Raw genomic sequence first — 23,793 nt, 5'->3', positions numbered from 1 at the left:
GAAGTCTCATTGTGAGCAGAGTAGTTGGAGAAACCTTCATAATAGTTAGAATTAAGGTTAAAATTAAGAGTTTTCTTAAGAGTTAGCATGATGTCTATGGTTAGAGAAGAGAGGGGATGGCAAAAGCTTGGCAGCGAGAATGAGGTGGGTGATCTAAAATTCCATGAGGACTTCCACTTTCAGGAAGATAGGACAGATATACTTTTCCCTATTTCTCCCAATGAGTACAACTGAAAACCCCAAACATTAATATATAAAATAAAGAAAACAAACAAAGGAAGACTCTGAAAGGTGGAGAGAAAAAAGGTAAACCAACTAGGTAGGGACCTCAGTATTTAAAGAACAACACAGCAGTTAGTTGCTTAGGTTTTTTTTTTTTTTTTTTTTTTTGACGGAGTCTTGCTGTGTTGCCCAGGCTGGAATGCAGTGACACAGTCTCGGCTTACTGCAACCTCTGCCTCTTGGCTTCAAGCAATTCTCTGCCTCAGCTTTTTGAGTAGCTGGGATTACAGGCACCTGCCACCACACTCGGCTAATTTTTTTGTATTTTTAGTAGAGATGGGGTTTTCACCATCTTGGCCAGGCTGGTCTTGAACTCCTGACCTTGTGATGCACCCACCTCAACCTCCCAAAGTGCTGGGATTACCAGCGTGAGCCACCGTGCCTGGCCTACGTATTCTTTTTTTGCCCCATATATATCCCAGATTAGATGCTGGAGGAGTAGGTAACACAAAAACACCAATAAGTATAGACAGAAAAACCCCAAGAAAAGCCTGCCTTATCTAGCCAAATGATCAGGAAAGGGATAGCCTAGAAAGACAGAAAAACAGTAGCCACTCTACTGCAAACACCACAGGAAAAATTGTTGCCCCACCCTGACCCACACTAGCAAAGGCTGAGTAGAGAGCCTAGACTACCACCCCCTCTATGCTGTAATGAGATACTCTAAGCTCCCTTCTGGGATGGTAACAGAGAAGGTTAACTAGATAGCTTAGACTTTCATTTATGCTGGGTAGTAAGAAAGGCTTCCCTCACAATGTCAGTGGGGATCATGTGGACTTTCACCTCCACCTGGCAGTGAAAGGGTGCTCATTCTCCCTGCTGGGGTAGTATCAGAGGTAGCCTAATGTACAGTCAGGACTTTAATCACCACCCAGAGGTAACAAAGTCATTTCCTTATGGTGTCAGTGAAGTTAAATGGAGAACAGTAATGAAGCATCTCATCTCCTCCTAGGCAGGGAGATATAAGTGGAGGTTTGATGTTTCCATAAGGGAGCTTCTGTATCTATCCAATGGGATCCTTCCCCTTGAGTGTCTTCAGAGGCCAAGGGAAAAAACCCGGACTTCCACTCCCACTTAGGAACAATGAGATGATATTCCCCTTCTCTGCTGAAGTGGAGTCAGAGGAATACAATAAAAACAAAATATGTAAATAAGATCCAGACTCTCATAAGATAATACCCCATATTATGAAGTTTCAGTTGAAAATTACTTGTCAGTCTAAGAACCAGGAATATCTCAAAACTATAGAATGTTTATGATCATGTAAATGTTTCAATGGGTCGTCATATAAATGTTTCAATGAGCAACTACAAATAAGCTTAAAACAAAAGAATCTCTGCAAAGCAATAAAAAGTCTGAGCAAAGCTGTTAAAGTATAAAGAACAAAATAGAAATTTTACAACTCAAAAATAAAAACTATCAATAAGTAGAATAAACAGCAGAATGGACAGATAGAGGAAATAATTGGTGAGCTAGAAAATAGAAAAATAGATGTTATCCAATTTGAACATAGAAAATAAGCTCAAATGAAAAAGGACATAGCCTCAGAGACTGGTGGGACTATAGCACAAGATCTAATATTTAGGTGATTAGTGTCCTAGAAGAAAGGGAGAAAGAAGGCAGAGCTGAAAAGGTACTGAGAAAATTAAAGGTTGAAAACTTCCCAAATTTGGCAAAAGATAGAAGCCTATAGATTCCAGTTGAATGAACCCCAAACTGATAAACCCAAAGAAAGTCACACCAAGACACATCATTGTCAAACTTTTGAAAGCTAAAGACAACGGCTTGAAAACAGCAAAAGAGAAATGACGCCTTACCTCTAAGGGGAAAAGCAATTTAAGTGACAGCAGATTTCACATCAGAAACCACAGAGGCCATAAAGAAGTGGCACATATTTCAAGTGCTGAAGGAAAAGGAACTGTCAACCTAGAATCCTATACTCAGCAAAAATATCTTTCAGGAATGAAGGGGAAATCCAGACATTTGTCAGATGAAGGAAAAATGAGAAAATTTGTCAAGAGCAAATACAACCTAAGAGAATAGCTAAAGGAAGTTCTTTAAACAAAAGGACACAATAAAAGAAAGAATCTTGAAATATCAAGAGGAAAGAAAGAACACGGTACTCTGGTATTATTTGTGGTGCCCCAAAGTTTGTATGTTGAAACCTAGTCACAAATGTGATGGTATTAGGAGGTGAGGCCTTTGGGAGGTGGGATTCCACCTTGTGAAGACAGAGTTAGAAGGAACCATTTGTGAACCAGAAAGCAGACCCTCACCAAGACACTCAGTCTGCCAGTGTCTTGATCTAAGCCTCAGCCTCTGTAGCTGTGAGAAACAGATTTGGTTATAAAATATCCAATTTATGATATTTTGTTATAGCAATCTGAATGGACTAAGACACATGGTAAGCAAAAATATGGTTAAATACAGTATACTTTTGCTTCTCCTGAGTTTGTTTGATATTTGAAGCAAAAATTACAACATTGATAAGGTTTTAGATGTAGGTAAAGAAAATATATAAGGCAATTTTTTTTTTTTTTTTGAGATGCAGTCCCTCTCTGTCACCCAGGCTGGAGTGCAGTGGCACAATCTCTGCTCACTACAACCTCCGTCTCCCGGGTTCAAGCGATTTTCCTGCCTCAGCCTCCTGAGTAGCTAGGATTACAGGCATGCGCCACCACACCCAGCTAATTTTTTTGTATTTTTAGTAGAGACGGGGTTTCACCATGTTGACCAGGATGGTCTCGATCTCTGGATCACATGATCCACCCGCCTCAGCCTCCGAAAGTACTGGGATTACAGGCATGAACCACCGCGCCTGGCTGGCAATTACGTTTTAAATGGGGGAAGATAAAGGGAAGTAAAGGGAGGTAAGGATTCTGTACTTAATTCAAACTAACAAAATGATGACACCAGAGGATTATAAATTATGTATATATTATGTATATATAATACATATACATTATGTGTATATAATGTATATATAATACCTAGAGCAACCACTAAAAAGTTATACAAAGATATATACTTAGAACAGACTATAGATAAGTCAAAATGGAATTCTAAAAAATGTTCAAGTAACTAACTCACAGGTTGTCAGGAAAAAGAAAACAGGAATGAAAGGACAGAAAATAAAAAATAAAATGGCAGGCTTAAACCCTAACTTATCAGTAATTACATTACATGTAAGTGACCTGTCTATGCCAATTAAAAGTCTTTTGGTATAATGCATTTTAAAAGCATGATTTCACTAGGTGAAGTGGCTCACGCCTATATATTCCTAGCAGTTTGGGAGGTGAAGGTGGGAGGATCAGTTGAGCCCATGAGTTCAAGATCAACCTAGCCAACGGTGAGACCCCTATCTCTACAAAAAATTTAAAAATTAGCTGGATTTGGTAGCACGTGTCTGTTATCCCAGCTACTTAGGAGGCTGAGGCAGGAGAATCACTTGAGCCTGAGGGGTTGAGGCTGCAGTGACCTGTGATTGTGCCACTGCACTCCAGCTGGGGTAACAGAGCAAGACCTTGTTTTAAAAACAAAACATGATTTTGCTGTATGTTGTCTACAAGAAAATTATTTGATAACACTATATCCAGAATAAAAATAAGATTGAAAAACTATATCATGCAAATATTAATCAAAAGAAAACAGGAGTTGCTATATTAATATTAGAGCAAGTAGGCTTTAGGGTAAAAAAAATTACCAGAGTAGTACATTATGAACATGTATATGATAAAAGAGTCAGTCCTTTAAGACATAAATGTATATGCACCGAAAGACAGCTGCAAAATATGTAAAGCAAAAACTAATAGAACTGGAGGAAGAAATAGACAAAGTCACAGTTATAGTTGGAGACTCTGATACCTCTCTCTCATAATTGATAGAACAATTAGATAGAAAATCAACAAGAATATAGAAGAACTAAACACCACCATCACCCAACAAGATTTAATCAACATTTATACATGCCGCTCAACAACAGCGGACTGCAAATTCTTTTCAAGTTCCCACAGAACACACAGGAAGATAGACCATATCCTAAGTCATAAGATAAACCTCCACTAAAATAAAATATTGAAATTATACAAGTATGTTCACCAACCACAGTGGAATCAAAGTGGAAATCAGTAACACAAAGGTAATAGGAAAACGTCCAATCCTTGGAAACTGAACAACATACTTCTAAAGTATTCATGGGTCAAACAGGAAATATCAAAACAAATTTTAAAAAATAATATTGAACTAACTTGCCTGGGCACGGTGGCTCACGCCTGTAATCCCAGCACTTTGGGAGGCTGAGGCGGGTGGATCACAAGGTCAGGAGATCGAGACCATTCTGGCTAACACGGTGAAACCCTGTCTCTACCAAAAATACAAAAAGCCAGGTGTGGTGGTGGGCACCTGTGGTCTCAGCTACTCAGGAGGCTGAAGCAGGAGAATGGCGTGAACCCAGGAGGCAGAGCTCACAGTGAGCTGAGATTGCGCCACTGCACTCCAACCTGGGCAACAGAGCAAGACTCCATCTCAAAAAATATATATGTGTGTGTGTGTGTGTGTGTGTGTATATATATATATAACTAAAAATGAAAATACAACAATCAAAATTTGAGAAGACCAGCTAAAGGAATGCTGAGAGGAAACTTGTAACATGAAATGCATATGTTAGAAAAGAGGAACAGTCTCAAATCAGTTATCTATGCTTCTACCTTACAAATCTAGAAAAAGAATAGAAAAATAAACTCAAAGCAAGCAAAAGAAGGAAATTATAAGAGTAGAAATCAGCACAAGTGAAAAGAGTAGCAATAGTGAATATCAATGAAACAGAGCTGGTTCTCTGAAAAAAATCAATAAAATTGAAAGACTGACCAAAAAAAGAGAGAAGACAGAAATGACCATTGTCAGAAATGGTGTCAGAGACAAGGATATCACTGCAGACATCAAAAGGATAATAAGAATACTATGAACAATTCCATACACGTAAGTTTACAAATTAGATAAGATGGTTCAATTAGTTGAAAAATACAAATGATCACAACTCAGTCTGATATAGGTAATGTGAATAGCCCTATAGAAATTGCTGTGGTTTGGGTATATTGAAATTTGATCCCCAATGTGGCAGTGTTGGGGGGTGTAGCCTAGTGGGAAGTGCTTTTGTTATGGGGGGCAGACCCCTCATGAATGTCTTGGTGCTGTTCTCACAGTAGTAAGTTCTTGCTCTTTTGAGGCTAGATTAGTTCTCGCAGGAATTGATTATTTCCTGAGTGAGTGGGTTGTTACAAAGCCAGGACACCCCTCAGGGTTTCCCCTCTTTGCACCTGTCTGCTTCCGCTTTGATTTTCTCCACCATGTGATTTAGCACAAAAGCCCTCACCAGAAGCCAAGGCCATGCGCACAAACTTCTCAGCCTATAGAACCGTAAGCTAGTCTCAGGTATTCTATAGCAACACAAAATGGACTAAGACAGAACTGTTCAGTGAATTAAAGTTGTAATTACGAAATTCCCAAAAAAGAAATATCCAGGCTCAGATCCCCTTGTTTTTTTTTTTTGTTTTGTTTTGTTTTTTTTGAGACGGAGTCTTGCTCTGTCGCCCAGGCTGGAGTGCTGTGGCGCGATCTCGGCTCACTGCAAACTCTGGTTCCCGGGTTCACACCATTCTCCTGTCTCAGCCTCCCAAGAGGCTGGGACTACAGGTGCCCGCCACCACACCCAGCTAATTTTTTGTATTTTTTTAGTAGAGATGGGGTTTCACCATGGTCTCGATGGTCTCGATCATAGTCAGGATGGTCTCGATCTCCTGACCTCGTGATCCACCCGCCTCGGCCTCCCAGAGTGCTGGGATTACAGGCGTGAGCCACCGTGCCCGGCCTTCAGATCCTCTTATTGAAGAAGTCTATCAAACTTTTTAAGGAAGAATTAAAACTAATTCTACATAATCTCTTCCAGAAAATAGAAGAGAAAGAGACATTTTCCAGTTAATGTTAAGAAATGTTTTACCCGGCCGGGCGCGGTGGCTCAAGCCTGTAATCCCAGCACTTTGGGAGGCCGAGACGGGCGGATCACGAGGTCAGGAGATCCAGACCATCCTGGCTAACACGGTGAAACCCCGTCTCTACTAAAAAATACAGAAAACTAGCCGGGCGAGGTGGCGGGCGCCTGTAGTCCCAGCTACTCGGGAGGCTGAGGCAGGAGAATGGCGTAAACCCAGGAGGCGGAGCTTGCAGTGAGCTGAGATCCGGCCACTGCACTCCAGCCTGGGCGACAGAGCGAGACTCCGTCTCAAAAAAAAAAAAAAAAAAAAAAAAGAAATGTTTTACCTTGCTTATATCAAAACCAAAGACATTACAAAAAACAAAACAAAACAAAACAAAATTACAGACCAGTATACTTTGTGGAATAAACCCAAACGTCCTTAACAAAATACCAGAATTTTGCAGTATATAGAAAGAATAATATACCCCAAACAATAGAAGTTTATTTCAAGGTAGCAAACTCAATTCACTATTTGAAGATCAATAAGTGTAATCCACCACATTAATAGACTAAAGGAAAAAAATCCCACGATTATATTAATCAGTGGAATAAAAGCATTTGATACATTTCACCACCCATTCATGATAAAAACTGTCAGAAAAAATAGCAATAGAAGGGAACTGCCTCAACTTGATGAAGAGCAACTACAGAACTCCTGTAAGCTAACATTAAATGGTGAAAGACTGAATGCTTTTCCCTTATGATCAAGAATAAATCAAGAATGTCTCTCTACCACTCTTATTCGACAAAGTGCAGGAAGTAGTAACCACTGTGTTAAAGAGAGAAAAAGGAAATAAAAGGCATACAGGTTGGAAAAGAAGAGCTAAAACTGTACTTACATGCAAATGACATGATTATCTATGTAGAAATCCAAGGAATCTGCAGAAAAAAACTGTAACTACAAAGTGAATCCCGTAAGATTGCAGGATACAATATAAATATACAAAAAATAATTGCATTTCTATTTACTAGCAATGAACATTTAGACACTAAAATTAATAATACATTAGCATTTACAACCATACATACAAAAAAATACTTAGATGTAAATTTAATAAAACTTGTATCAAATGTATATACTGAAAGCTATACAATATTGATTAAAGAAATCAGAAAATAGCTAAATAAATGGACTGAAATATCATGTTCATGGATGGTAAGATTCAACACAGTAAAGATGTCAAGTCAGCCGGGCGCAGTGGCTCACACCTGTAATCCCAGCACTTTGGGAGGCCGAGGCGGGCAGATCACCTGAGATCGGGAGTTCTAGACCAGCCTGACCAACATGGAGATACCCTGTCTCTACTAAAAGTACAGAATTAGCCAGGCGTAGTGGCACATGTAAGTCCAGCTACTCAGGAGGCTGAGGTAGGAGAATCACTTGAACCTGGGAGGCGGAGGTTGCAGTGAGCCAAGATCGTGCCATTGCACTCCAGCCTAGGCAACAAAAGCAAAACTCTGTCTCAAAAAAAAAAAAAGATGTCAAGTCATCACAAATTGATATACAGGTTTAACACAATTCCTGTCAAAATCCTAGCAGCATTTGTTTTGTAGATAGAAACAAGTTTTATTCTAAAATTCATATGAGGGGAAGTAAGAACCTGAATATTTAAAAACATTTATTTTTATTAAAAGAATGTAGTTGGAGTAATCAGTGTTCCTGATTTCAGGATTTACTATATCAATAGTAAACAAAACTGTGTGGTATTGGCAGAGAAATATACACATAGATCAATAGAACGAGATAGGAAACCCAGAAACAGACTGATACTAATATAGCCAACTGGTTTTTCACAAAGATGCAAAAGCAATTCTATGGAGGAAAGACAGCCTTTTCAACAGTTGGTTTTGAGGCAATTGGACACCCATAGGCCAAAAAATTAACCCCGACGAAAAGTGTCATCCCTTATACACAAAATGAACTGAAAATAGATCATGAATGTAAATATAAAACATAACACATAATCAACAATCATGGGAGCAAATCTTTAGGATCTAGGGCGAGGCAATGATTTTTTAAGACTTAACCCCAAAAGCACAGTACATAAAAGGAAAAGTTGTTAAGTTGTACTTTAAGATTTTTAAAGTTTGCTCTGCCCTATTACAAGGATTAAAAGAAGCTCCAGGATGGGAAAAAAGATTTGCCAGGCACATATTTGACAAAGGACAGGTATCTTGAATATATTAAACATAAAGAACTCCCAACACTCAAAAGTAAAATAACAGACAATCCACTTAGAATGGTCAAGAAAATGAAGAGATATTCCATTGAAGATGATATACAGAGGGCATATAAGCACAGCGAAAGATTTTCACTGTCATTCATTAGTCATTAGAGAAACGCAAAGTAAAACCAAAATGGGACATCACTACACATTTATCAGAATGGCTAGACTGAAAAATAATGACAATACCAAATGCTGGTATGGATGCAGAGAATGGATCACTCATTGTTAATGGGATACGTAATGACACAGCCATTCTGCACAACAGTTGGGCAGTTTCTCAAAAATACATGCAGCTACTATACAACCCAACAATGCACTCCTGGGGATTTATTCCAGAGAAATGAAGATTTATGTTTACACATAATCCTGTACATGAATGTATATAGCAATTTTATTTGTAATAGCCAAAAACTAGAGAAAAACTAGATGTTATTCAGTGGTAAATGGTTAAACAAACAGTGGTAGATCCTTAACCATGGACTACTACTCACTAATAAAAAGAAATGAACTGTTGGCAAATATGACAACCTGGATCTCCAGAGTATTATGATTTACAAAGCCAATCCCAAAAGGTTTCATTCCATTTATATATCATATAATATAATCCCATTTATGTACTGTGTTATTTCATTAATACAATATTCTTGAAATGACAAAACTGTCAAAATGGAGAATAGATGAATGGTTGTCAGGGGTTGGGAAGGGAAGGAGGAGGAGTTGGATGTGGTTATGAAAGATCAGCATGAGGGTGATATTAGAAATGTTCTCTATCCTGACTATATCAGTATCAATATCCTGTTTGTGATATTGTAAGATAATTTTGCAAAATATTACTATTGGGAAAAATTAGGCAAAAGGTATAGCGGATCTGTGTATTAAAAGTTTAAAGAAAAATAAATGAAGTGGAAGGTACCTTTTGGTCAGATAAGTGAAAATGAGGTAGAAATGCATTTTGTAAAACTTTTGAATACCAAAATAAATTTTGGATATAATTATTTAGATAATAAGGAACTGCAAAAAATCTTGATTATATGGGTATAGCACAAAGTAAATGAATAGAAAATTACGCTGGCCACAATATATAAATTGTCTTATGTGTACAATTTTAGATTATATCTTAATGTTTAGAAATTATTTTTTCTAAAAAAGGAAGCCTTAAAATAGAATTATGTTGCCTATATATTAATAGTTTTAAAGTATTAAAACTATTAAAGTAGCATTGTTACATAACATGGGATAGTCCTTTTAGTTTATAGATGTTAAATCCTAAAATTGATATTGTTACTAAAACTACAATTTTAGGAGACTGATAGATAATGCTTCTTTTTTTAGGTATGAGTTAATACCTTGGTGTTGTTTGTAAGTACATTGTTTGGAGCTTTGACTGTGCTTTCCCTTTGAAATAATTTATAAATGATGGCTACATTTCTGAGTCACAGATTCTTTGAGAATTTGAAGAAAGTATTTCCTCAAATAGATGGACCATCCACCTAATTTTTCATACAACAGGGTACACATACCACCTGAAAGCAATCTCTGAATCCCAGTTTTAAGAAGCTCAATTGGAAGAAAATATCCGGAATATTGTATACAATTAATTTCAGTATAATGTGTAATCATCCAAAAACAACTACCTAATGAGCATCTGTTTGCTTGTACAGTATCTATGGCAGCCACCACATGGGATCTAAAAACTATTTTTAAAATATTCTGTATTGCAAGAGGCTTAAAATCTAGTTTAAGAAGCAAGATGTATTTATGAAGTGATTATTAGAAGTGTAAGAATAATAAGAATAGGGTAGTTCCTAGTTTTAGATTCAAAGCATTACAACTTGTAAATTGGTTGGTAAATTTGTAAATTTTAACAATTTTCTGGATTAGTTTCAGGTAGTCTTTTTTTTCAGCATGACATTAGTTTTTGTGTGAGGCATACTTTTATAATATAAAAACTTTGCTTGCCAACTTTTACTCATTTCTTTTTCAGAGACTGGAAATGTTCATGCTGTTTTAAGTAAATATTGGTAACTATTGTACCATTACCTCTTGGATTTGGGACTGTGAGATGGGAAATAGAATTATTTTTTATAAATAAATGTTATGAAGGTAGCAAAGTGAAACAGAAAAACCGAGGACTGTCTGTATTTACTTAAAAACTAATTCAGACTTTATGCTGGACCTTAAGGATATGGCCATGAAAACATAAACACAGTCCCTGTCTTAATAGAGTTTACTGTTTTAGGGGATAAGTTGTGTGGGATGATAGAATGAAAGAATAGCTCATTCAGGCTCCAGGGTACAAAAAAAGATTTTTGGTATAGGCTGCATAGAGTGTACTTATTGTGCTAAGAAGAATTTGAGTTCTTGAATTTCAGGGCCCTCATTTGTAAAGTGGGGATAATAATGGACAATGTAATAAGGTATTGGGTGCAGAGCCTGGCAGTTCTTAGGTACTGCTATTGTTATTTGTTTAAACCACTTGAAGAATGGCTTAAGAGGCAGGATTTTAGGAGATGGAGCACAATATTAAAAAAGGAAGATGGATATTCCTTTGTTTTCAAGGCAGTAGAGAGACTTGTCTGTTTGGTATAAAAAGTTGTATTGAGAGATAATACGTGTAATTGCACACAATGTATATTTTTAAAAGAACTTATTTTTAACAATTTTCTGGATTAGTTTCAGGTAGTCTTTTTTTTTTTTCCAGCATGACATTAGTTTTTATGTGGGGTAGACTTTTATAATATAAAAACTTTGCTTACCAACTTTTACTCATTACTTTTTCAGAGATTGGAAATGCTTATGCTGTTTTAAGTAATCCAGAAAAGCGAAAACAGTATGACCTCACGGGCAATGAAGAACAAGCATGTAACCACCAAAACAATGGCAGATTTAATTTCCATAGAGGTTGTGAAGCTGATATAACTCCAGAAGACTTGTTTAATATATTTTTTGGGGGTGGATTTCCTTCAGGTATTTTAATGTAATTATAGATACTATATTTTATGAAGCTACAGAGTCTTATCTCTAGTTACATTATTTAGAGATGTATCTATCTTTTCTCCTACATTTCTTGTAGTGTTATGATCCTGTGATGGTTTTTCATGAAAGCAGGAGAAAAATGTTAGGGTTATTACTTTTACAATAGCCTGCCTTTTTCCTAGAACATATTTTAATTAAAAAAAAATGAAGAGTACGGATATTCTGTATTTTATATAAAGCTGAAAGGGAATGTAAGCATGAAATGTAATGTCTGTGTCTTAGGTAAGTACTATTACCATTATGAATGGTTTTCTTAAACCCAGATGACTATTTGACATTGCTTCTCTAGAAATCTTTGTACGTATTTTATCAATAATATTATAGTTGACTAATTTGGATTTATGTAGAGGTACTCATCTCTTCCCATTTAAACAGTAGAAAGTCTGATTCATAGGTTATATTCAAAGTAAGTGGATTTTTAAAGTTAAATTAACATAGAAATAGCTAACTTTAACTAGACTATCAAAGTGAAATATTGTAGTGATATCACTAAATAGATAGATTTTATACTACCAACATAAATAGTATTAAACTCTACTTACATTTACAGTAAGTGGTCACTTAACATAAGGTTTTTGGAAACTGTGACTGTAAGTGAAACAATGTTCTGTATAACAACTAATTTTACCACAGGCTAATTGATATAAACAAGAGTTAAATTGCTAAGGCATATAGTACATCATGTTTACTTGAAGTTGCAGTTTCCAAGGACCTCTGGATGACATTAAGTGCGGACTTACTGTACTGTGGAAATCTATTTTCCTTGAATATAGCTCCTCTAAGGTACTTAAAATTATAGCTTTAGTCTTGTTTACAAAATTTACTTCAGGTGCTGAAGTAAATCCCATTCAACATTAGGAGAATCTTCATGAATGTAGCAATGTAATTGGACCTGGTGGCCCTCTCTGAATATTATTGAGAAAGGTTGTGGTCATTTCTTTTTATTTTTTAATAGAAACAGGGTCTTGCTCTGTTGCCTAGGCTGGAATACACTGGGATGATCATAGCTCAGTGCAGCCTCAAAATCCTAGGTTCCACCAATCCTCCCACCTCAGCCTCCCAAGCTGCTGACTACAGGCATGTACCACCATGTCTGACTAAGTTTTTAAAAACTTTTGTAGAGATAGGGTCTTGCTGAGTTGTCCAGGCTGTTCTTGAACTCCTGGCCTCAAGCAATCCTCCCACCTTAGCCTCCCAAATCCTGTGCTGGGATTACAGAGGGGAGCCACCATGCCCGGCAGGGTTGTGGTCATTGATAGGACGTTTTGCAAAGCATCCTTGAAGGAAAGAGGATATATAAATGCAAATTAATGACTGAAAATATAACCTGTGTTTTGACATGTTAGAATATATAATTACAGAAAAATTGTTAAAACTAGTAATTTTGACTGGAAATATACTAGGAACAATCAGAAATCTTTCAGGCAATAGTAAATTTTCTTCTGATATTTGATTTGCAGTTATTTTGCTAGTTTTAACATAGTTTGTCAATGGTAGCCATTTCTGATTGCTCATCTTCTATGAAAACAACTTGAATGTTTATCAGCAAGAGAATGTTTGAATAAATTGTGGTCCATCTATACCAAGATATATTATAGAGCTATTTTTAAACAATGAATTTGAATACTATCTTTTGATTTCTAGAGATGTTTATGATTCATTGATAAATGCAAAAAGCAAAGTTTCAAAGTAATAATCCAACATTTATAAAAACAACTAGTCATAAACAAAAGAGGTTTATAAAAACCTCTATGTGTGTAGAGAAACTCTTAGTCAAGTTTTCATAAAGAAGGAACTTCTACCTGTAAAGGAAGCAGATTGGGAAGAATCATTCCTATTTCTATCCACCCTTCACTTACAAGAGGAGAGGGCAATAAGTATTTACTACTGAAAATAAACATGCATTATTTTACTAATTTTTAATAATTAAAGAAAAATGTGAAAGAAAATATACTTTTTCTGATCATAAATGCTGTCTCTAATTTAACCTTGCTTTTAATCTTTTAGGTAGTGTACATTCTTTTTCAAATGGAAGAGCTGGTTATAGCCAACAACATCAGCATCGACATAGTGGACATGAAAGAGAAGAGGAAAGAGGAGATGTATGTTTATAACTAGAAATCATAAAATGGCAAATTTCAGCTCAGGAAAAGCAATTAGAGTTGTCTGGAAAGAGGGCAAGTTGTTGTAGGAAATAATGAGTTTTTCTCTTACTAGAGGTGTTTGGTAGAGACTAGAAAATCCTTAGGGATATTGTAGGAATAGGAGGAGAGGTCAGCCCTGGGTGGTTGGATAGTATGACCCCTTTAGATTTGTTATCTATGATTCTAATGAAGGTACACCTGCACTGTGCATGTTGTGAAGGCAACTTGTTATTGTTGGCCCTGAAGAATTTAGAATACTGAAAAACTTGAATTGGAGGTAACTTTCCTTGTTCTAATGCAGTTATACCTAATTGCCTATAGCAGTTTAATTACATGAAGTGGAAAGGTAAATGGAAAGAGCACTAGACTAGAAATTAAAAGACCTGGCCCCCAGCTTTGCCACTCATCAGCTCCCATCTTCTACCCTCAAATCCAAGGTAAAACATAGTTTTACAGCCTGCAGCATATTGATAGAGTCTCTCTGTGTGTCGGGGGAGGGAGTCGGGAAAGAAGGAGAGAAAGAAATGAGGACTTCCTAATCTATAAAATGAAATCAAATTTTATCAGTGTTTTAAAAATCAGAATCTACTGGTGATGTGCCTGGGCAGTTATATTTAAGAATCACCCCATTGGTATTGTTAGCAGATTTGAAAGCACTGAACTACATGATATCAAATGCTCTTTCTGCTTCAAAATGTATGACAACTGTTGGATTATTAACAACTACAGTTATATTACAATTTGTTATTCTTTGATGATTTTTTATAGGGAGGTTTTTCTGTGTTTATCCAGCTGATGCCCATAATTGTATTGATCCTCGTGTCATTATTAAGCCAATTGATGGTCTCTAATCCTCCTTATTCCTTATATCCCAGATCGTAAGTAGCTAAGTGAAGTTTTACAAAAATAAATTGTTGCTATTTCTGACCTAGCTTCCTTTAAAGAGCTTGTGCTTGTGTAAACTTTGAAGTGCCAAATCTGTTACTGCAAGTGTACCAGATTTTAAATTTCTATCTAATGTTTAAATTAGTTACTTTAAGTAATAAATTTGTCTTATGTTGTTAATTTATATTTCTATTCTCCCACTGTGGATAAGGACAGAAATGCTATATTTGAACTTGATAACAATTTAATGTGGTAGGTAATGTGTTGCCATGAAAGGCAAAAAATACTCTAAAGGACAAAACTACTTTAAAGACAAAAAGAGCAATGATTGATCTTACATAGTTTTATATCATTAAGGGGAAAATGACTTTACTCTTCATTTTGCAAAATATTGATTAAATAAAAGCAAATATTACTTTTATATGGTGTATTTTTTTCACCATATACTTTATATATAAGAGGTCTGGACATAAAGGAAATTTAATACAGCATCCATTCTAGACAACTTTAATACAGTGAACATAAAGGAAACTATAACATCGTATTGGCTGTTACAGCAGCATGAACAAATAAAAAGCAGATAAAGAAAAAATAATAAAAATCATATTGGCAGTGATTTTACAGTATTACAATCACATTGGTCTAAAAATAAGAATTACTTTATTCCAAATAAGATTTTTATTAATGAAAAATTGTGATAACTTTATAAAAGCATAGTATATTTAAAAGTGTGGTTACTTTTTGTGACATGAAATCATTGTTTTGGGCAATTTGACAACGTAAATAAATTACAGGTTGAGTATTTCCTATCCAAAATGCTTGGGACCAGAAGTGTTTTGGATTTTGGATTTTTTCAGATTTTGTAATATTTGCGTATATTTTATCAGATGTCTTGAGAATGGTACCCAAGTCTAAAAATGAAATTTATGTTTTATATATACTCTATACACATAGCTTGAAGGTAATTTTATACAATATTTTTAGTAACTTTGTACATGAAACAAAGTTTGTATACATTGAACTATCAGAAAGCAAAGGTATCACAATCTCAGCCACCCATGTGGACAACCTGTGGTTGTTTGGCATCATTCCTGACTCTGGATTTATATGCTACTGATAAGCAACCATTTTCTTACTCTAATTCACATATAAATATTTAACAGTGAAAAAATGATGTGTTCAGGGTTAACTAACCAGCATAGTAGCATCACCAGAATACCTGTGTTAGCTGTTAAACAATAGCAACAACAAACAACTACAGGCTTTTAGTTTCCACCTATGGTGCTGTGTTTTGATTAAAAGGTGACCCATCATATGAGGTCAGCTTTGGAATTTTTCACTTGTGCCATCTTGTCGATGCTCAGAAAGTCTTAGTTTTAGAGCATTTTGGATTTCAGATTTTTGGATTAGGGATGCTCAACCTGTATTACCAATATTAACTTTTCAATGATTGTTCATTGTTTTTGTCTGCTTGGTTTATAGTAGCATATTGGAATGTCCAATTTTAATTAAAATAATGATGCTGCATCTCTTTTACAGTGGAACAGGGCAGACTATTAAAATGCAGACAGAAAACTTGGGTGTTGTTTATTATGTCAACAAGGACTTTAAAAATGAATATAAAGGAATGTTATTACAAAAGGTAGAAAAGAGTGTGGAAGAAGACTATGTGACTAATATTCGAAATAATTGCTGGAAAGAAAGACAACAAAGTAAGTTTGTCATGGGTTTAACATTTTAAAACTTATTCACAGTCTTTGGAACTGATTAATGTAGATTTCCCTATTCAAGGAATGTTCTGGAATTCCCTGGCATGTAATTGGAGCACAGTACTTAAATGAGATCATGTATTTTATATACATGTGGCCTAACACAGGAATTGACACATAGTAAGGACTTAATAAATGGTACTTGTGTATTGTTGTTATCAATAAATATTTGGTTGAATAAGTAATACCAAATTTTATTGTATTGATAATATCCATCGTAAGACACATCATTCTTTTATGTACCACCAAGAAAGAAAAAAAATCCTGGCAGATAAACTATGTCATCAATTTTAAGATGCATCCTGTTTTCAGGGTTAAGTTTGAAACTCTTTGTTAATTTAGCTTTAGTATTTAGAATTTAATGTACAATGAGTTTTGTTGACATTTCATTTTTCTTTACTTTGTTCACAGAGAGGCTCTTCGGAACACTTAATTTGCTTAGGCTTTTCCAGCCTCAGTTTTCTTAATTTAAGGAACAGTTCCATCTATAAAGATTGACCATAAGAATCTGCTGAGAAGTTGCACGTGAACTGAGTGTTGTGGTTCTTGTTTTTGTGACCATTGTTATGAATAATAATGTAGACCATATAGTGTAGTGTAAGGAGAACTGACTTTGGAATTAAACAGAGTAAAGTTGAATCCTAGCTCTGAAATTTTTAGCTGACGAATTGTAACCTCTATGAGTTTATTTCATGTGTAAAATGGGTGATGATGAGTGGGCGGAGGAAATAATAGCTATCATTTATATAATGCCTACTGTTTCAGTCACTGTCCCAAGCATGTTATAAGTATTAATTCATTTAATCTCCACAACAACCCTGTGAGGTTATTATACTCATTTTACACATGAAGAAACTGAAGCAAAGAGAGATTACTAACTGGCCCAAGGTCATAGAGGTTGTTTGTAATTCAAAACCAGACAATTTGTCTCTAGAATCCAGGCCCTGTGCTCCAAAGTCTTCTCAGAAATAACCAGCTTTATGGGGTTTGTTGTGAAAATTAAATCAGGCAATAAAATACTTCACACATAGTAAATGCTCAGAAAATGTCAGCGATTATCATCATCTCCCCCTTGCTAGGGAAGAGTTGATAAAATGTAACTTCCAAGAGAGTCCTTAACCTCTCTGGTCTTGGTTTTTTCCTCTATATAGTGGCAGTTAGAGATGTGACCTCCTTGACTTCTAACTCAATGAGTTTGTGAAATCAGTCTGTCTTCAGTGTGGAGAAGGTTACATTAGACTAGTGACTTTTAGGTTTTCAGCTGGGAATGAGTTGCCACCCTCCCTCCACCCTACCCATCTCTAGAGATGTTTGGTAATGTCTGGAGATAGTTTTGTGTGTCATCATGGGATGGGAATGGAAAGGGATTGCTACTGGCATCTAGCGGGTTAAGGTCAGGGATGCTGCTAAACATCCTACAATGCACAGGACAGGCCCCCCACAACAAAAAAATTATCCAGCCCAAGCAGTACTTTAAATGATGGAAAGAATATTAGGCTAGGCATTGGAGAGTTGGATTGGAATCTACACTCTGCCATTTGTTAGCAGTGTGAACTTTGGTTTTTCTAAGTCTCAAATTTCTGCTTTAGGAAGAATCATCTATAAATAGATATAAGTGCATTATGTGTAAATAAAAGGCATAGTATGATATTGATTGAGTTGTTAATCCTAGTTGTTGATTTAGTAAAGATTATTTCTGGAGATTTTTACAAATGCAATGCTCTCTTAACTGTGAGTATATTTTTAATGTGATCTTGACTAATCCATATAAACCAGATGTCTTCTACTTTGACCACTGTGTTCCAGAAAGTAACTGATTTCTTTTTTTGTTAAATCTTCTTTAAGTGCTCCTAGTCTTTACAGGTATTAATAAACAGTGAAATGACTGAGAGTAACAGGAAAAAACAAGGAATACTCCTTGAAGAATTTTGATTTGTAGTCTGTATATCATTAGTAGCTGTGCTGTCTACACACTGAAGGAAGCCTCAGAAGTACTTATTTGCTGAATAGCAATATTATGATCATATAACAAACATTTTTTAAATCTGTGTTCCTTCAGTAACATTATTATATGTATTTTTTAATTTAAGTAAACTCAGAACAAGATTTAAAATGTTTGTATTAAATACTTAAGTCTTGGGATAATCTGAAATCTTAACAGAAGGCCACAGCAAAAACAACCACTGGCAGTATTGAAAAGCATGTAATATTTTTAGGAAAAGAGGCCAAGATGATGCTTCAGAGGAGTAGTTTTTAATCCACTGGGGAACAGGAGTAGAGAGAAAGGATTCCAACGTGAATTGACAGGATTCTATCCTTATTTCTTTTCTGTGTTTGTTTACCTGCTAGACTTCAGATAAAGTCTTCATTAAAAAATTTTTTTCCTACTAAAACGGCTTTTAGGAGTTGTACTTGCATTTTTTTAAGTCAGTTAATCAAAATATATCGAAGGGCTCCTGTAAAGCATCACTTGAGCTTAAGCAGCTAGGTGACAAAAATTTTATTCAATTAGCAAAATATTTTTCTTTCTTAACAGAAACAGATATGCAGTATGCAGCAAAAGTGTACCGTGATGATCGACTCCGAAGGAAGGCAGATGCCTTGAGCATGGATAACTGTAAAGAATTAGAGCGGCTTACCAGTCTTTATAAAGGAGGATGAACTGGAATTTTTATTTATACCTTTTAGCGTACTCTTTATTTTTTCTGTAAGTAAGTTTAGTTTCATCATGAGAGATGAAGAAAAAGATTTGATACTGAAAACTAAACTGCATAGGTGGTTCCTGAAATCTTGGACTGTTTATGACCTACTGGCTCCTTTAAATAGTAGTTGAAAACTAAAATGGAATATTTTAGTTATGCTTCTACAATTATTTTCATTTTAAAAGCTTACATGATTCCTAACTAAAATGTCTTGAGAAAGGATTATCACACCTGTAGCAATTTCCAGTTTTAGTGATTCTCCATTTTTTCCCTTGTCATGTAAATATTTATGGAATGATCATTTTGTGTACATACAGGTCACTGCTTTTTTATTTAAATTCCTTTAGTGTTTAGCTCCATGAGACACTTCAGTTTAAATTGATGGAATAAATGTTATATGACACATTTACATTTTCCTTATCAAGGTGTCAAATATGTGAACTTTAAACAATGAAACTTTTCCAAAAAGAAAAAACTTTAACTTTGTGTAAAATCTTATAGTATTATCAGCTTAGAGGGAATTGATATTTTTAATATTGCCGTTATATTCCAAAATATATATTGAGATAAATGAACTGGTGTAGAATATCAGTTTGCTATTTAGTTTTATGAATTACTATACATATACATGCATAGAAATGAAATGCTATACTGATAGATTTTAAAGAAAATATGAGGAAATGGCTATAAATATTAAACTAAAAGGGTGTTGAACAGTAAAGTGCAGTTATGTCATTTATAATTCCAATACGTAAAAGGCCACCAAATTTTGATGTATATGTCCTTGAAGACTGCTAAAATTTATGAAGAGGACTCACATTTTCCCCCATAGGAATTTGCAGTTTCTTGGTGATCATTTAAGCAGGATCCAAAGAAGTTCTCCTACAAATAATAAGAAAAATGAGTACTAAAATATAGCTTTGTGCCTTTTAACCCTATGCCAACTCCTAAACATATAAGTAGATTACAGTATACTTACCTGATCAGAGCATGATCTGTTTGGCCATATGCAAGTGTGAGCAGAAATAGAGCAGCAGGTAGAATAGTAACTTAAAGCAAATCATCCTTTAAAAATTCTGAGCTAAAGTCTATTCACCATTGAGTAATTGTATTAATCCTATAGGAATAAGCTCCTTGTAAGTAAATCCATAATATGAATTAGAAAAAAAACAAACACCGGAAATTGAAGTTTTTGGTGCCTGTATACTGGATATGAAACTATTTGATTTCTAGTCTTCTGTGGTTAGCAGTTGTAATATTTTAATGATTTTGCTTCATACTTGGTTAATGGAACATAAACATATCTTTGGTACTTCTTTGTGAGTGAGAGAATGCTAGATAGGGTGGCTTTGTTCTTTGTTTAACATTTTTTTCTGAATGTAGTTAATTTATGGCATCTGTTGAATAAAACTGCTAAAATGATCTCTTAAAAATGTTCTGTTGTATCCCCTTTTCCAAGTGAATCAATAGAAATGCCTGATTGAATTAGTAGGTTAAACTAAACAACATACTGTCATAGGAAAACTAGACAGCTTAACCAACTTGCTCTTAGAAATGTTACCTTAAAAAAAAAAACACACAGTGCTTAAGAGAAAATACAATTTTAAATATTTTGTTGAGCCTGTAGAGTTTTTTTAAAAAACTAAGTTCATGGCATTTTAATTAACTTTGAAAGTTCATATGTATCAGAAAATTTATGAAAACTTGAATGAAAAATATTTCGTCTATTTTTCTAATTTTAATGGCAAATTTACACTATTATGGCTGATAATTCTGTGAACTTACCTTCTTGTTGACTGATTCTTTTTCCCTTAATCCCAGCTTTAAGGAGATAGGTGAAGTTATTATACAAAGTTAAGTGATACCATAAAGTGTATATTATAAAGTCATACATGGCTTTTGGACGGTATTATATTTCAGTTGCATTGCTGCATTCCATTAAATTTCATAAAATGCTAGGGAAAATGTGTTTGATAAAATTTTCTGCAGTGAGAAATGACAGACTGAGTGCCTGACAATTTAAGCCACATATGAAGTATGCAAGTAAAGATTCAGTCCTTAATATCATCTATATCATGGTGTAAAAGCTCAACAAGTGTCTTATAATTTGGAGTTAATCATACAAAGTAAGAAGAGTTTAGATATCTTGAGATAAAAGATTTTCATGTTTGCTGCTTTTTTATAATAAAAATCCCAACATTTTGCCATCTTATTTTTAACTACCTGAACTTGGCAATTTCATTGGCTCATTCTAATGACCACCTAAAAGTCCTCAATCTTTAAATATTGCTTTATTAGCTCTTCTAACTGGTATTCTAACAGTTTAGCAGCAGTTATATTTATTAATGCTTTACATTTTTACCCCTTTTTACATAAACACACACAAATACACCAATGCATATACACACAAACATTATTGTCCTTGTGAGGGTTTGGGGGAAATGAAAATAGTACCTTTCTCCTCTTCTTTTGATTCCTTAATTCCCAAATAGACTGGTGCTAGTCATTTAGTCATTTGTAAATTTCAGAATGTAGTTTGATTAAATGTGAACTGAATTCTCAACAATGAAAAATGTCAAGTTGGATTCATCTAATAAGTGAATATGTTTTGTAAACAGATTACATTTGAACGCCTAAATATTTGTTTCATAATCATTACATGCTTGTTTATGATTTACAAAGATTTGGTAGAGAAAAGTACAGTCCTTAAGGCATATATATGCCAGTGCATTAAACTACTCAGCTTTTGTGTCAGCTCAGGTGTTCATAGGAACGGGAATGTGGAATACCAGCTTTTTACTTTAATTATACTTTTATGCTTAATTTTTCTTCCAGTTAAATCTTTAATTACACTAGTTTGTAAAGTAGTTACTGAGAGAAATGATTAAGTTTTTTATTTCCCTTCTGTTGATCTGTAATATTTTTAAATGAAGCTATTTAACACATATGACATGCTGATGTTACTTAATGGATTCTTATGTATTTCATTAAAAAAAAAAAACTCCCACCTGTGTTAAGACAGCTAAATATTTCTTGATGTTGGCTTGAGGACCAAGTGAGCCATCTTGCCAGTTAAGCAAGTTTTATGTCCAAGGACCAAATGGTTAAAAGAGGAGAATTTGTACATTTGTTGAGCTTCCCCATGTGAAGCTTGGGTTCAGTACTATCCTATTACTACTAGCTATCTTCATACTGAGTGAAGCAAACTGAAAGGGAATTCATAATCTTTTTTCTTATCTGAACAGAAAAACTAATGAAAGTCAACAATACATATTTTAATTTTCATTCAACAGCTGAAAAACCATGTCTGTTGACCACATTGGACTATTGCGTAGTTAAAATCCATAAAATTCCCTATAAACCAATGAAAAGAAAGTAATCTGGCAATAATTTCCAACATTTTAAATTCTAATTTCTAGTTACAAAGAAAAAGGATAGAATGAGGCTTTTCAAGGAATTCTTGCTCATCCCTTCAATAATTTGGCAGGCAAAACAGTCCTAGAATTCAGCTTCCTTTTTGGTTGTATTACTATTAAATAGATAACTTTCATATAAATGGAAACACTTTTCCTCAAAACATTAATTCAAAACATACTCCTTATATTAAGGATTATAGCACCACATTTTTTGTAAATTCCCTATGTGTAACTTTTTCCTGTTGGTATGTGATTTTTTTTATTTAATATGACTATCTGCTGGTGTTGGGGCCAATAGATTTGTGAATATTCTGTGGATGTGTCTATGTACAGGTGTATATATATATTTTTTTCCAGCTAATACCTCAAATGTGTGATTGTTTAATATATACCACACTATGTTTGCACAGTGCAGGGCTTCCATTAGCAGTGGATATTTTTATTTCTAACTTTGAAAATTAATCAACACAATTTCATTGGTGTGAATTCTTTCTGTTGCTCTTTTTCATATTTTAATGCAGAGATTCCTATTACAAGGTCCATGCTTCAAACATAATTATATCTTTCTATATCCAGCCATCTGGAAATATATAGGGTTAAGAAGTATTTCTTGAAATGTCCTTGTTTAGTAAGTTAGTAAAAACTGGGATGACTAATTGCCAAGATGTCTTGTAACTGCATAGCAGATGACACCTGGCATGGCAAGCCTCATTCACTTCAGCACAAGACTGTACATTTCAATCTGATATTCTACTTTGCCATTTAAGTACACAATTAAAATCATAGAGATTTTCAGTGACATTGGAGTATTGTAATTATTAGTTTCAAAAAGAATTATTTTGAATAGGATGATTAAACCAGTGAGAAGAAAGAAACACAAATAAATGATATTTTGCAGTTTATCTGTATTAAGAAATGCTTCTTGCCAATTTCTGGTTTTAGTTTTTGGATTGCTGCATAAGACTTTCTTTCCATTTACTTTACGTGTTTTTAAACGCTGCAGGTAATTTTTAAGGTTTGATGGAATTATAATGGAAGCCTTGTATAAGTTAAATGAAACTGGTAAAGGAGAGCTTACTTTGTCTATAATGCATTCAGGATTATAAATTAGATTTTAAAATGAAATGTCTGATTTGTAAAATATTTAATGTTATATCAGACTTAAATAAAATTTTCTGTGAGAACGCAAAGTAAATGCATTTGATTTTTAATGAATGTTCTGAATGAAATAAATTTTTGTCTTTCAGTCTCTGTAGTTTATCTCAATATATTAATAAAAAGGTCTGTTCTCACTGTAAAA

General features: G+C 34.6%; 1 protein-coding gene and 1 long non-coding RNA gene across 6 annotated transcripts in view; one reads left to right on the top strand and one right to left on the bottom strand.

Moving 5' to 3' along the window:
• The window catches only part of LOC117064140, a 26,763-nt gene extending 6,802 nt beyond the window's left edge, over positions 1 to 19,961 (bottom strand). For both annotated transcript variants that reach the window (XR_004429281.1, XR_004429280.1), the window contains exon 1: positions 19,896 to 19,961. This is a non-coding gene — a long non-coding RNA (uncharacterized LOC117064140). The remainder of the gene's footprint in view (positions 1 to 19,895) is intronic.
• DNAJB14 (DnaJ heat shock protein family (Hsp40) member B14) overlaps positions 1 to 23,793 on the top strand; it is a 51,426-nt gene extending 27,633 nt beyond the window's left edge. Inside the window, exons 4-8 of one of the 4 annotated variants that reach the window (XM_033178275.1) lie at positions 11,323 to 11,508; positions 13,585 to 13,679; positions 14,490 to 14,599; positions 16,146 to 16,322; positions 18,912 to 23,793. In XM_033178275.1, the coding sequence (XP_033034166.1) occupies positions 11,323 to 11,508; positions 13,585 to 13,679; positions 14,490 to 14,599; positions 16,146 to 16,322; positions 18,912 to 18,948 (605 nt within the window). In that variant the 3' untranslated portion in view covers positions 18,949 to 23,793. The other 3 variants (XM_033178253.1, XM_033178285.1, XM_033178264.1) reach the window with 3 other exon arrangements.

This window comes from Trachypithecus francoisi, unplaced genomic scaffold (genome assembly GCF_009764315.1).
Source record: "Trachypithecus francoisi isolate TF-2019V2 unplaced genomic scaffold, Tfra_2.0 Contig01566, whole genome shotgun sequence".
NCBI lineage: Eukaryota > Metazoa > Chordata > Mammalia > Primates > Cercopithecidae > Trachypithecus > Trachypithecus francoisi.
The sequence above is the reverse complement of the archived record's forward strand: the minus strand, read 5'-3'. Positions and strand labels throughout refer to the sequence as shown.